General features: G+C 33.9%; 2 protein-coding genes across 3 annotated transcripts in view; both read right to left on the reverse strand.

Annotated features, from left to right (window-relative positions):
• Positions 1 to 13,654, reverse strand: part of dennd4a (DENN/MADD domain containing 4A) — a 343,904-nt gene that overhangs the window by 205,048 nt on the left and 125,202 nt on the right. The window lies entirely within an intron of this gene.
• Positions 1 to 13,654, reverse strand: part of ppcdc (phosphopantothenoylcysteine decarboxylase) — a 34,963-nt gene that overhangs the window by 11,546 nt on the left and 9,763 nt on the right. Inside the window, exon 6 of one of the 2 annotated variants that reach the window (XM_087291759.1) lies at positions 9,175 to 12,023. The exons of the other annotated variant lie outside the window; for it this stretch is intronic. Coding sequence (XP_087147885.1) covers positions 11,965 to 12,023 — 59 coding nt within the window. The 3' untranslated portion in view covers positions 9,175 to 11,964. Of the gene's footprint in view, positions 1 to 9,174; positions 12,024 to 13,654 lie in introns of those variants that run through there. 2 annotated transcript variants of the gene reach the window in all.

Genomic DNA, 13,654 nt, shown 5'->3' on the forward strand with positions numbered 1-13,654 from the left:
CCTCTCACATGTACATAGGATACATTAGTTACCCATTTCCTTCAGCTATGCACCATCGCACATGACCATTTACTACAGAGCATGTTTAAAAGACAGTATAAGTGGATGTGAATGATTTACAAATCCCTATTAAACGTAAAGAGATAGCTCAACCTATCTTTCATGTTGTGTCAAACCACAAAGCACAAAATCAGAGGATTATTGCAACATGATCTAATGGAAATTCGTAACGTTTTGATTTAGTGGCTTATGAATTCGTACAATCTCATTTGTACAATTTAGCTTGATTATATTTGTTTTGTTTTGCGTTTGAAACTAAATCAGAAAAAATTACATAAAAATTAGTTAGTAGAAATGATGTTGGCTGAAAGAGCTCAAACACACTGCAAGTTATGAAACACATGAAAAAAAAGACTATGAAATTGAGAAAACATCATTAATTTGACAACACACACAAACTCTCCCAACACATGCGAATAAAGAAATGTGTGGCAAATAAAGCAGAACACAATGGAAATGTGTCGAGAAAATGCAAAAAAAGTGAGGAACCCAACTGCTTTTAGTTTTTTGTATATTTTACATCCTGGTCGTTTGGTTCCTTATTGTTTGTATTTTTATTAGTCCTAATATTCTGACGAATTGCACAATTAACATTAAACTTAATTTTATTTTAATACCATGTTATACTTACAATGCTGTTGACTTAAAACAGGAAGGAGTCAGATTTGTCACATTCATAATCTCAAATGAAACATTTTTGTTGTGGTCTGTGCTATTTGCAGCGTGTTTCTTTATTTGCGCACACATACAGTTGAAGCCAGAATTATTAGCCCCCTGTATTATTAGCCCCCCTGTTTATTTTTTCCCCCAATTTCTGTTTAACAGAGAGAAGACTTTTTCAACACATTTCTAAACATAATTGTTTTAATAACTCATTTTTAATAACTGATTTATTTTATCTTTGCCATGATCACAGAAAATAATATTTTACTAGACATTTTTCAAGACACTTCTATACAGCTTAAAGTGACATTTAAAGGCGTTACTTGGTTAATTAGAGTAGGTTAATTAGGCAAGTTATTCTATAACGATAGTTTGTTTTGTAGACTATTGGAAAAAAATATAGCTTAAAGGGGCAAAAAATTTTGTCCCTAAAATGTTTTTTAAAAAGTAAAAACTGCTTTTATTGTAGCTGAAATAAAACAAATAAGACTTTCTCCAGAAGAAAAAATATTGTCAGACATACTGAGAAAATTTATTTCTCTGTTAAACATCATTTGGGAAATATTGAAAATAGAAAAAGAAATTCAAAGGAGGCTAACAATTCTGACTTCAACTGTATGTTGTCAAATGGATAACAATGTTTTCTTAGTTTTTCAGTTAATGTATTTCTAATGCAATCTCATGGTAACTTGTAACTTTAGATGATTTAGTTGAAAATTCGTATTCATTTTTATGATCTCATTTGTTTATTTTAGTACAATTCGCTCATCTCCCAATGATAGTTGAGTGTAGGGGTGCGGGTTTTGGAGCACGCCTCCTTTTAAAAATCGTAAATTTTTGTATTGAATTAAATCAAATTAATGTTTTTTTTTTTTTTTATAAAATTGAAAATAAATTTTAAAAAGTTATGTTTTCTTGTGAGCTGACATGATGTCTCAGTTTTTAGCACTGTCGCCTAAGTTTGCAAGAAAGTCAGTGGTTCGAGTCCCGACTGGGTCAGTTTGCATTTCTGTGTGAAGTTTGTTTTCCCCGTGTTCGCCAGAGTTTCCTCTGGGTGCTCCGGTGTCCCCTACAGTCCAAAGACATGCTGTATAGGGGAATTGAATAAACTAAATTGGCTGTAGTGTGTGTGTGTTAATGAGTGTGTATGGATGTTTCCCAGTACTGGGTTGCAGTTAGAAAAGGCACCCACTGTGTAAAGCATATGCTGGAATAGTTGGTGGTTCATTCCGCTATGGCGACCACCAAATAAATAATAAGACTAAACCAAAAGAAAATCAATAAATGAATGACTGTTTTCTCGTGAGTATTTAATTCTATTTGCATGTGTTTTCTTGTTGCATGTTTGAGTTCTCTTGGCCGCCATAAAATAGCTCAAAGAGGTCATGAACTCTCTTTTATGTATTGTACTGTTCTTTGAGGTCCACTCACTTTGCTTTTTCTTACAATTGTTTTACATAGTGAATAACATTCCAGTTGCAACCCAGGACTAAGTGTACAACCCTCAGTGGTGGGAAACACACTGTCAGATACACACACATACACTCTCCCATTTACACATACAGCCCATTTAGTTTATCCAATTCACCTATACCTATTTTTGGACTGTAAAGGAAACTGGAAACAAACACGAACGCAGGACGAACATGCAAACTCCACACAGGCCTGCTGGTCCAGTCGGGACTCGGAACAGAGACCTTCTTGCTGTAAGGCAACCATACTAACCACTTAGCCACCATACTACACACATTCAATGCTATCAAGATTTTTTTACATTTAAAACAATCACCGTTTAGAAGAGATTAGTGTGAACACTGTTGTACATTTAAAAATCTTCTAGCTATTTTAAAATCAGGTGCCCACACTTGTGGTGCTACACTGTCAGATAGTTGGCACAACATCGTCTTATTTTATCCCTTTCCGAAAATGAATTGTGGAACGGTGTCTTGTTTTTAGACAAATCTGTGGCTAAACTGGTGACCAAAAAAACGAGGCAATGAAAGAACTGTATTTTTACACCTTCATCATTTAGTTTCTGTTTAAATTCTTGTTACTATTTTTGATGCTGGCTTTATTACTACCATTTATATGTTTCATTTGATACCATTACTTTATTATTTATTAATTTATCTTCTATTTTGAAGCTGCTTTGACACAATCTACATTTTAAAAGCGCTATACAAATAAAGGTGAATTAAATTGAAAACTTATTGGTATCATATATTATTATCCTTTTTATGTTTGACATTTATTTGAATATGAAGAAGCCATTATCAAACAGACTGTAGGCTTATGAGAAATACAGAGACACTTTGTTGCAATGGTGCCAGAAACATGTGTTCATAGAATGCATAAAGAGAACAAAGGCACAGAGCCAAAAATGACATAGAAGTACAAAGATGCATAGAAAGGCATAAGAGCAGCTGTAGTACACTGGCTCCAATGCACGGCTTGAGACACACACTTATACTCAAATTTGTCCAACAGGATGCTCCCAAGACCAAAATTAAATTACGCAAACCACAGCCGAACTTACAGTTGACAGCATAATGTAAAATGGGCAAGATATTAAACATTGCCTCTGCTAAGCTGCCACAATTAGAACAAACGTGGAAGAACTTAAAGTGAACCCGAAAAGCTGGGATTATATTGAAAGTAAAAAGGGTTGAAAGGATTTGATGTATGGACGTGGATGACGACTAATCATAGGAAAATGGTATAAAAGACAACACTTCAGTCTCTACTGAATGCTTTAACAATAAACTGCTTCTGTCTAATAACTTTGAAGATATTTTAAAGAGACTTAGATATTTCTTTTTGAAATATAGATTGACTTTCAACAACATACCGTATGAGATATTGAATCAATAGGCAGAGAAACAGGCAGTGATGTAGAAGTGTTTTCTGTTTATTTATGGTTGGGAATTGCATTATGGGACTTTGATCTCTGCTCTGCCGACTTTTGATGTTAAAACCTTTACTCTATAGTTTAAAAAAGTGGCTTTTATTGACATTTACTAGTTTGAAATAATATATTGTAAAAGAACTAATACATAGAGAAATAATTCTGTAAAGTAACAGAAAATGTACTGGCTAATAAGTCGTTTAAAACTAGTCGTTAAACGTTCTTAAAGGAAAGATCAATGTCTCATAATGCAATTCAAAAGCATAAATAAACTGGGAAAAATTAAAACATTAATCACAAAATAAGGAAAACTGCAAATTTACAGATCTTTTTTACAGTGTATGTCTTGATGATCTTCTTCTGTGGAGGTAGAAGTTTATAGCCACAATATTACATAATAAAAACCTTACACAACTTGTTTTTTGGCAGATTGACTCTAATACGAGCTGTTATAGACAAATGACGAAGTTTTGAGACTCTATATCAAATCATTTTGAAAGCTAAGTTCATGACACCCTCAAATTTTGGGTGAACTATGCCCTTTAAAACAGGGGTGCCCAAACTTTTTCATATAAAGGGCCAAAAACCAAATATCACTGCGAAGGTGAATATATCAAACCATATTACATTAAAGTTGCCATGGGTAATTTCCTAATTTATTTCATAATACTTCAAAATAAAAAGAAAACATTCATTTACATCGTACTAATGCAGTTTAACTTTTTAAAATTATAACTTACCTCAATAAAAACAAACAATCACTTTTATAACAGTGGAGTTCAAGGCTGAACACATTAGTCAAGCAGAATTTGCCTTTGACTTGATTTACTCACCAAAGTCTTTGCATTTCAGGTGACTATGTACATTTAAACACAATCTGATTTTACGCCATTTAATTGAAGCATTTAATTTCAGTTAGCTTTTAACAACCAAACAAAGGGTTACATTAAATATGAATTGACAATCTCAAAACCCACCCCATCATTCTCCTTCTCATCTCAGATGGGATGGCGGGCCAAATCAAAGGTTACCATGGATCAATTTTTGGCTGGCGTGCCCTAGTTTGGGCATCAAAAAAAAAAAAAAAAAAAAAAACACCAGCTCTTGTTTTAAACAAATAAAACTGTTTGGATGTTTGCTACAGGTTTATCTGGAAGAGTCTTCACAGTTTGACGCTTTCCCAGAGAATGTTTGTGTTTCATCTTTGACACAACACAGCTGGCAGAGATAAAGTATTCCAGCTGCCTGTTGTTCACTGAACCCTCTCATCTTGCTGGAGTTAATGGTTGCCCATAACGGGTATAGAAGACCAGAACCAGGTCATTTATTACCATAGCATAAGTGTGCTCATCTTTGCGATTGTTTTAGAACTTCTGATTTACTTGCATATGACAGAAATGACTAGGAATAATAAACGACAGGAAACAGTCTTGTCCAACAAAAAAAAAAAAAAGCATTTCAATGACTATACACAAAAAGAATAAAACAAAAAGAAAAGATGAGTTTTCAATATCAAGCAGCATAACAAGCTGTTTTTTACATCTAAAATTCAATGGAAGGGAATGAGTCTAAAAGTCTCAAGCCAAAATGATTCTAATGGCTGTGCTCAATCATACATAAAGAATAAGGTCAATATAATGCTTTTGTTTATAACATGAGAGCCATGGCTGTTTAACACAAAATAAACAGAATTTTGAGTCTAGGTGTATATTTATTTTTTCTGTGCAACGCTTACATTTTACACGGTTGTTAACGATCTGTCAACTGATTAATTGTCTAGACAAGACGATGCCCTTGATTTTTCCCATTTTCCCTTGAGGATGAGCAGGGTCTCCACAGCATTACCTGCGCATACAGTTTCCATGGTGTTATGCATTATTCAGCTGATCACAGATGTCACCAGCAGTTCTTTAAAACCTTAAGAGAAGGTGAAAATACAATGCTGTTCGATTATTCAAGTCATTTGTCTCACACTTGTACTCTTGCACAGGTTCTACTAATGTATATTTTTTTCAGTAAAAATCCAAAGAACAATATTCAGATGAAGAACAAAGGTCATAAACACATTAACACAAAGGTTTAAGTAGGCTAAAGGAAAAAGGAAGCTAATGTTTGAGTGCTTCCAGTCAGCGTGACGGTTAGACAGATTAAACCAGTTCTAGGGAGGGGGTGGGGTGACATGACTTTTTTGATTCTTTAAAAAAACCTGCATGAAATAAGCTGATGGTACACTCGAAGGATTTTTTACTGCTTGTTCAATCTACTTATTTAAAATGAGTTTTATGTTCAGTCCACTTCAAGTTGTGAAAACAATTAAGTTAATTTAATCGATTTATGTTGACCTAAAGTAATTGTGTAGAACCCTGCATTTTTTACAAGATCACACTGTAAAAAGTGCAGGGTTCTACACAATTGCTTTATGACGTCCCAACATAAATTGATTAAGTTAGCTTAATTGTTTTTGCTAATTTCAGTGGATTAAACATATTGTGTTGGTTCAACTCATATTAAATAAGTAGTTTGAACAAGCAGCAAAAGTACTTTTTTGAGCGCATTTGGAATAAGGATGGGCGTTTTGGCCTAAAATTAAAATCGCGATTAATTGAACACTTTAACTTGATTTATGAACGATTATATTTATAATAAATTATATTTATTATATTATTTATTTATTTTATTTTTTGTCCTTATAGTTCAATGACTGGGTTTATACAATAAATATGCTCACATATTACAAGTGAGAGATTTTTAAATGAAGGGTGCATTACTTGATTTTGAAATAATTGAAGTAAAGACTATCTACTATCTATAATCATGTATTGAACATCAACGTTGGACAATTCAAACACACATTGCCTAAAACCAACAGTCACGTTTTTCTTATAAAATTGAAAACAAATAACTTGAATTTTGGAATCTGAGTTCATTATTTTTTATGTTTTCAAAAGTAGCAAATAAGCAGCATCTCTTCTAAATAGATATTGAATAGTGCATTTCTTGAATCTTCAGTAAACAAGTATTTTCAATAATAATTTTATTGTATTAGAAAATATGCTGCCTCAAGGCATCTCTGTCGCAGCTTCCAATCATCATCAATGTAGTGCAAATGTGCGATGTTTAGGTACATACATAGTTACAGACTTGTGCGTTCGACGCAGAAGTATTAATCCACACGATAGAGAAAGTAATTGAAAAATTAGATTGATTATAGGTTCTGAATGTCTATGAATTTTGATCTGGAACACAAGTCACATTTGTGTTGGGTAAAAAGTAATATGTATACAAAAATAGCATAAAACATACTTTCATTACTTTCTTAAAAAACTAAGTAACACATTTAGCAACTTACGCTTCACGCAGACTTTAATGTAAAAAATAAAACCAACATTGGGTTTGTCAACATTTGACGTTTACAACTCAGTATTTTTGAGCATGCATTTTGTGGAAACTGATTTCATATACTTTTATGAAAAGCTGCAAAGGTTTTGCAATTAGGAAATAAACTGACAAATCGGCAAATACGCACATGTGGATAATTAATGTGATGTTCTTTATAATTCATTATTCCTATTTTGTCATATCTGCTTCATAAGATGTTCCGTTTTTGCTCTGATAAGACATTTTCACATCATCCTATTGAGAAAATATAAACTAGCGGTGAGCAGGAGTTCCTGTTTTTAGTTAAATGAAACTGTCAAAAGGTCAAATATTGCTAGAAAGGTTAAAATAACTCTGAATCCCAGAAACTGTGCCGTTGCTTATCTAATTCATATAATCTAAAATAATTCATAGTATAATAAAATAATAATAATAATAGTATAATTTACTAGCCCCTCATTTGCTCAAAACCTATTTAATTTTCTTCGGTTGAACAAAAAAGATAATATTGTGAAAAATGCTGTTGGCTTAACCACTGACTTCAATAAAATACATTTTTCCTTCTATGAAAGTTGGGTCCTAGCAATCAGCATGCTTCAAAATATCTTCTTGTGTGATCAACAAAAGAAAGAAAAGTTTTATAATCACATGAGGAAGTAAGTGATGACGTCATTTTTTTTTTTTAAATTTGGGGTGAACCATCCCTTTTAGATTAGGATAGAGATAAACCAATTCTGCTGGCTTTATTAAAATTCCATTTTTTGGCTGAGACATGCTTAATCTGTGTGTATTCAATAAAGATTTCAGTCATTTGGAGAACAACGGAAGCAGGAAGAAAACAAGTGTTAGGTAAAGGTCAATGACAGCCTGTGCTTATCAAGCACATCTTAACAACTGTTTTGATTATATGGTAAAATACCTGCATATAAAACATTAACAGATAAATCACTTTATTGGCAGCTCTTTATAATAGGTTCACCTTGTTAAGGCATGAACTATGAATAAACTAATAAACAAGTACTTTTACAGCAAATGAATGTGTTCGATTTTTTGAACATATACTAATATGTTATAAACATAAAATAGAATGGACCACAAAACCAGTCATGATGGTCAATTTTCACATCACCTGAAATACATCAAGTAAAACCGAAATAAATAAGCTTTATTAAGATTGGACAATGTTTGACCAATATACAACTATTTAAAACCTTTATATGCTCTCACTGAGCCAAATAATGAAAAAGAACCAAATCTACCACAGCTATGCTGATGACACTTATATCTACTTAGCCTTACTGCCTAATGACTACAGCCCCATTGACACCCTCTGCCAATGCATTGATGAAATGAACAGTTGGATGTGCCAAAACTTTCTTCAGTTAAACAAAGAGAAAAATGAAGTCATTGCGTTTGGGAACAGAGATGAGACTCTCAAGGTGAATGCCTTGGCTCTAAAAGTCAAACAACAAAAAATAAGGTCAAGAATCTTGGTGTGATTCTGAATTTAGATCTAAGTTTCAGTTGTCATGTCAAACTAAATCAGCAGACTATCATCTCAAAAACATTGCAAGCATTAGATGCTGCGTTTCCATTGAATACTTTGAGAAACTTGTTCATGCTTTTATCAACAGCAGGGTGGATTACTGTAATGGTCTCCTCACTGGCCTTCCTAAAAAAGACAGTCAGACAGCTTATGCAGAACGCTGCAGCCAGGATTCTGACCAGAACCAGGAAATCAGAGCACATCATACCTGTCCTCATGTCTTTATACTGGCTCCCAGTTACATTCAGAATAGATTTTAAAGTATTACTACTTGTCTATAAATCACTAAATGGTCTAGGACCTCAATATATTACAGAGTTGCTCACTGAATACAAACCTAACAGATCACTTAGATCATTAGGATCAAGTAAATCAGTAATTCCAAGATTTTAGTCTAAGCAGGGTGAATCGGCTTTAGCTACTGCCCCCCGCTGCGGGAATAAGCCTTTAGCAATGATCAGATGTGCTCCAACATTAGACACATTCAAATCAAGACTGAAAACACACCTGTTTAGCTGTGCCTGTACCAAATGAGCATTGTGGTAAGTCTGAAAGATCACATTATTATGTCTTTCTTTTATATTTCATTCCTTTAAAACCTGTTTTAGCACATTTTAATCAGTTTTTATTCTTTGTTTTATTACACTTATACTTGTTGTAAAAATTGCCTTGCCTAAAAATCTGGACTCTGAGGCTTCAACGCACATCTGAGGCTTCACAATTATAATCAGGAATTAAGTTTTGATAGATTTACAGAAAGACATTTACAATATATCATCAAGCATGATATTTACTTATTAATCAAATGAAAAATGTATCATTTTCACCCAAACATTGTATTTTTGCTATTGCTAAAAATATACTTAAGCAACATAAGCGACAAATATGGACACCAGTATTATGAACGAAACAAAACCAAAATATTTTTACTATGTAAAGTAAATTTAATGAATCACAAATACTAAACATACTATAAATACATTATATTGTTATGTTTAACCATTTTTTGCTTTGTTTGAAACTTTAAAATGAAACTACACTGTAAAAAGATAAGTTAATACAACACCATTTTGTTCTGGCATAGCTGCGTTCTTCAATTGCAGTGCGTCTAAAGTTGCGGCGGCAGCACATTTGTGCTGATTTGCATGTGTTTACTTTGATGGTGTGATATTTGTAGAATGAGTGATGAAACTGTGCCAGCTCAGAGCCATGAGTTCATTCAACTGTAGAGTTACATCAGCCGTGTCTGTATTAGTGTTCAGCTACCTGGGGAAGCAGCACCAAGGGCCTGTCAACATTCCCGATGGACCACCAGCAGGAAATGTGTCAAGTGTTTACTCAAGCTTAGTGACACCTCCAACATTAAGCGATCTGCTGGGGTACACCTGAGCCCGTGTGTGTATTTTAAAATCATAAAGCAGATGTTTTTTTAGAACTTAAGATTCATGCATAAAAAAAGCAAAGTCATTTTAATCATATCACTTTACAAAACAGATTGTTCTGGTTCTTGGAGCTGATTGATTAATGATAAAGTTTATGATAAAGCAAGGCTGCTTTATACAATTGCATATCACATGCAACATTAAGAATGAATATACTGGACCGTTATATAAAATGTATTGTGTATTTTGGGTATATGATGAATATTAGGAACATGTGTGACCTTGGATGGCATTATGTCTGCATCAAAAACCTTTAACGTAGAGAACAAACCCTTGCATGTTAATAAATAAAATAAATAATCATAAAAGAGATACATATGCTAATCTGCATGTGAACTACAGTTTCTGAAGTGCACAGGGAATGCTACACTGTAAAAATATATTTTGTAATTTTTCCCTTGTTATTTATGCTTGACCTTTCTTATGACAGCTTTTAATCTTGAAAAGTTGGGAAAAGTGACTTTTAATGACATTTGTAGTAGTTTACAGTGTTACATTGTCTGGGTTGCTGTTGTATTTTACAACACATACTTGTATACGAAACTTGCTTTGTCCACAAAAAAGAAACGTAGTTGCACAACTTTGATATTTCTGTTCAGAATGGCTAATTCATGTTGCAATTCATATTCAAACTGGGAGTCAATAGGAGTTAAGATCTTTGTATTTTACAATTTTGACTCATAAAATTGCAGCATGTTACAATTTAGAAGCATTAGTTAGAATAGTGAAATACAAGCTCAGTCTGTTAACCCACATTTGCAAGAAATACATTTGAGACATAAAAACTGAGAATGCAGATTTTTTTTTTAATTCCAACTTTATATTTCACAATTCTTACTTATTTTGCTCAAAATTATGTTTCAGGATGAAACAACCAAATATCAAGAAGTTTATAGCTTACAACTGCATGAGCCTGTTAACTCTGGAAACTGAGATGAACTTTTAACCCCAAGTTGTGTACTTTTTTATCTTTATTTTAAATTGCACCTATGATGTGTAAGGCTTGAGATACCACAAATATTTTGATGTCTCTGAAAATTCAAATATGAGCTAAAAAACACAGAGACAATCAGCTCCACAACCCAGCAGGTGGGAATGCGGGAAAAACCAGCTCCCCTCCTTTCCTTCATTTACATTCGAAGCACCCCTGCAACCATTTGTTCAATCACCCTCTCTACATACTGTACTCATACAGAATAGTCATTTCAAAGTCTGAATGCTCTAAATCAACCCAATTGACTTTATCTATCATGTTTGTATCATTTGAAATGTCTCAGTGTGACTGGTACAATGGTCTCATTCCCTCAGAAATAGACATATTCAAAACAATAAATATATAACTTTAGGTATCTTTTAAACCACTGCCAAGGGTGTGCCTTTCCTATAGGCAGCACTAAATGCAAATGTCTTTTGCAGCCTGATCTCACGAGAAAACGTAAGTATTTTACGTTTTGCCAGTTTAGTGGCTAATTTGTACGAATTCGTACGAGTTCAGTCGTACGAAATGGTACGATTTTAAAAAGGAGGCGTGGCACCTGACCCCACCCCTAACCCCAACCGTCATTGGGGGATAAGCAAATCGTACTAAATTGTACGAATTAGATCGTACGAATTCATACGAATTAGCCACTAAATGAAAAAGTTACGAATTGCCGTGAGATTGTGTTGGTCTTTTGTTATTCACACACCCCTTTCCTTGAGGGGATTCTTGGATTACTACTTAAGGAAAAGATTATTTATTTATTTATTTATAATTTTTTAAACAAGAAAAGATTAAAAGATATTCGGGCCTGACTCAGCATGAATGCTGTTTTTCAGCAGGTTCCTGCTCTGCAGAACATAAAAACAGACAGACATCTCATCCATCAACACAGTACAAACAATCACCAAACATATAAAATAGAGAAAAGCAGGCTACTATCTCAGTGTCTACAGCGATTGTTGACCATCAGATGACAAGCATGGGATTTTTAAAAAAGTCTCAGTGTTGGTATTGTTTTGAGATGTTGTGGGATCTCATTCCAGGCTTCTGTGAAAACATAAAAGAAAGATCTCTGTCCATAACAGTTTTAAAAGCCGGTACTGGCAAACATCCATTTGTTACAGATCTGGTGGAACGATCAGTCCTTGTGTTGAGTTTTGGTACCAAAGCACAAAGGGCTGCTGAGGTAGCGCTATTTAAAATTTGATAATACAGTTTAATACCCGCGTTCATAATGTAGTTTTGAAATGTTAAAGCTTTAGAAAGTAAAAGAGCAGAACAGTGATGTGTCCATCCAGAAAGTCTGTTGTGGATCTTATAGGCCCTATTGTACAGTCTAGCTATTGGCTCCAAGATATCGTTTGTTGTGAGAGACCAAACATTTAGAACAAATTCTAAATGTTCGACACGATTCTGTTATCCAGATCAGCCCATAGCGTGGAAGTTCCACGCTATGTATATTTTGAAGTCAGGTATGCCCCTGTACAGCTTATTATTGGACTAAAACACGGTAGACGCTTTACTTGTTTCAAACCTTTGAACACAAAAGAGGATGTTTTAAAAATTGCTGGAAACCCTTGACTTCCATAGTCTTTGTTTTTTCTTACAATAGAAGTCAGTGGTTACAGGATTTCAGCTTTTTTTTCCAATATATCTTCTTTTGTGTTCAACAGAAGAAAGAAACTCATAAAGGTTTGAAAACACTTTTTTGGGTAAGCTATCCTTTTAACTTAATATTTTAGTCAGTTTGACTGATGTACAGTAAGTTGAGATGACTGGAAAAGTCCATTTGATACAACAACTAAAAAGAAATTTAGGCAGCAAGTATTTTTTACAGTGTATGTTCATTTATACTCACATTAATGTTCACTGTTATATATTTTTATTGATTGATTCACTTTTTTTTTTGCTTTGCCTTTTTTGTTCTTAGCATTTGCATTGTCCGATAAGCATTATATAAAAGGCAAATCATGCTGTATTGTGGAATGGTTCAGTGATGCCTGATAGGGTTTACAAGTCTGAGTAAAGGAAGACATGAATAAAACTGCACCAGAATTGTGCAATAGTTTGGTTCTGTGTTTCGCAATACATTTCCCATGTCGTTTCCTGTCACCCCTCCACAAAAAGCATTTCACCGAACTGACCTTGACTAGCAGAGATCAGCGGCGTCTACAACCCACATCATCGTGAGTAATATTTTGCCCTCTTTTAGCATGCCAAGAGAGATAAGAGCCTCCTCCACATTACACTCGGCTGATTTCACAGCTTTCAGCACCTGCTTGATAAAGCTTTCCCTGCTGCCTGTTTCTAGAGTCAGCCCTGGCAGCCAATGACAAGAGGACAGCGCATCAAACAGGGGACCCGTGTGTAAAGCAGCGCTCATTACATCTGATGACAACACCTCAGCTGCTTTGCTAAACAAATAAAGATGAACAAGTGTTTTGATAAAATGTTCACTTTTAATGTGCCAGTGTACGCATCATCTAGTTTGATTCTACTATCATTAAAGATAATGATTCACTGATCAAGTTATACCTCTAAGATTTTTCTACATTTCGTTTGTATACTCCTCACCCAAAAAAATGGGTGTGTCAAGTAGTTGCAAAATGAAATAAAAATTTAAATATATATTAATTGATGCATTTTCTTTTCAGCTTAATCCCTTAATTAATCTAGGG

Source organism: Danio rerio, chromosome 18, assembly GCF_052040795.2.
Source record: "Danio rerio strain M-AB ecotype USA chromosome 18, GRCz13ab, whole genome shotgun sequence".
NCBI classification, from domain to species: Eukaryota; Metazoa; Chordata; class Actinopteri; order Cypriniformes; family Danionidae; genus Danio; species Danio rerio.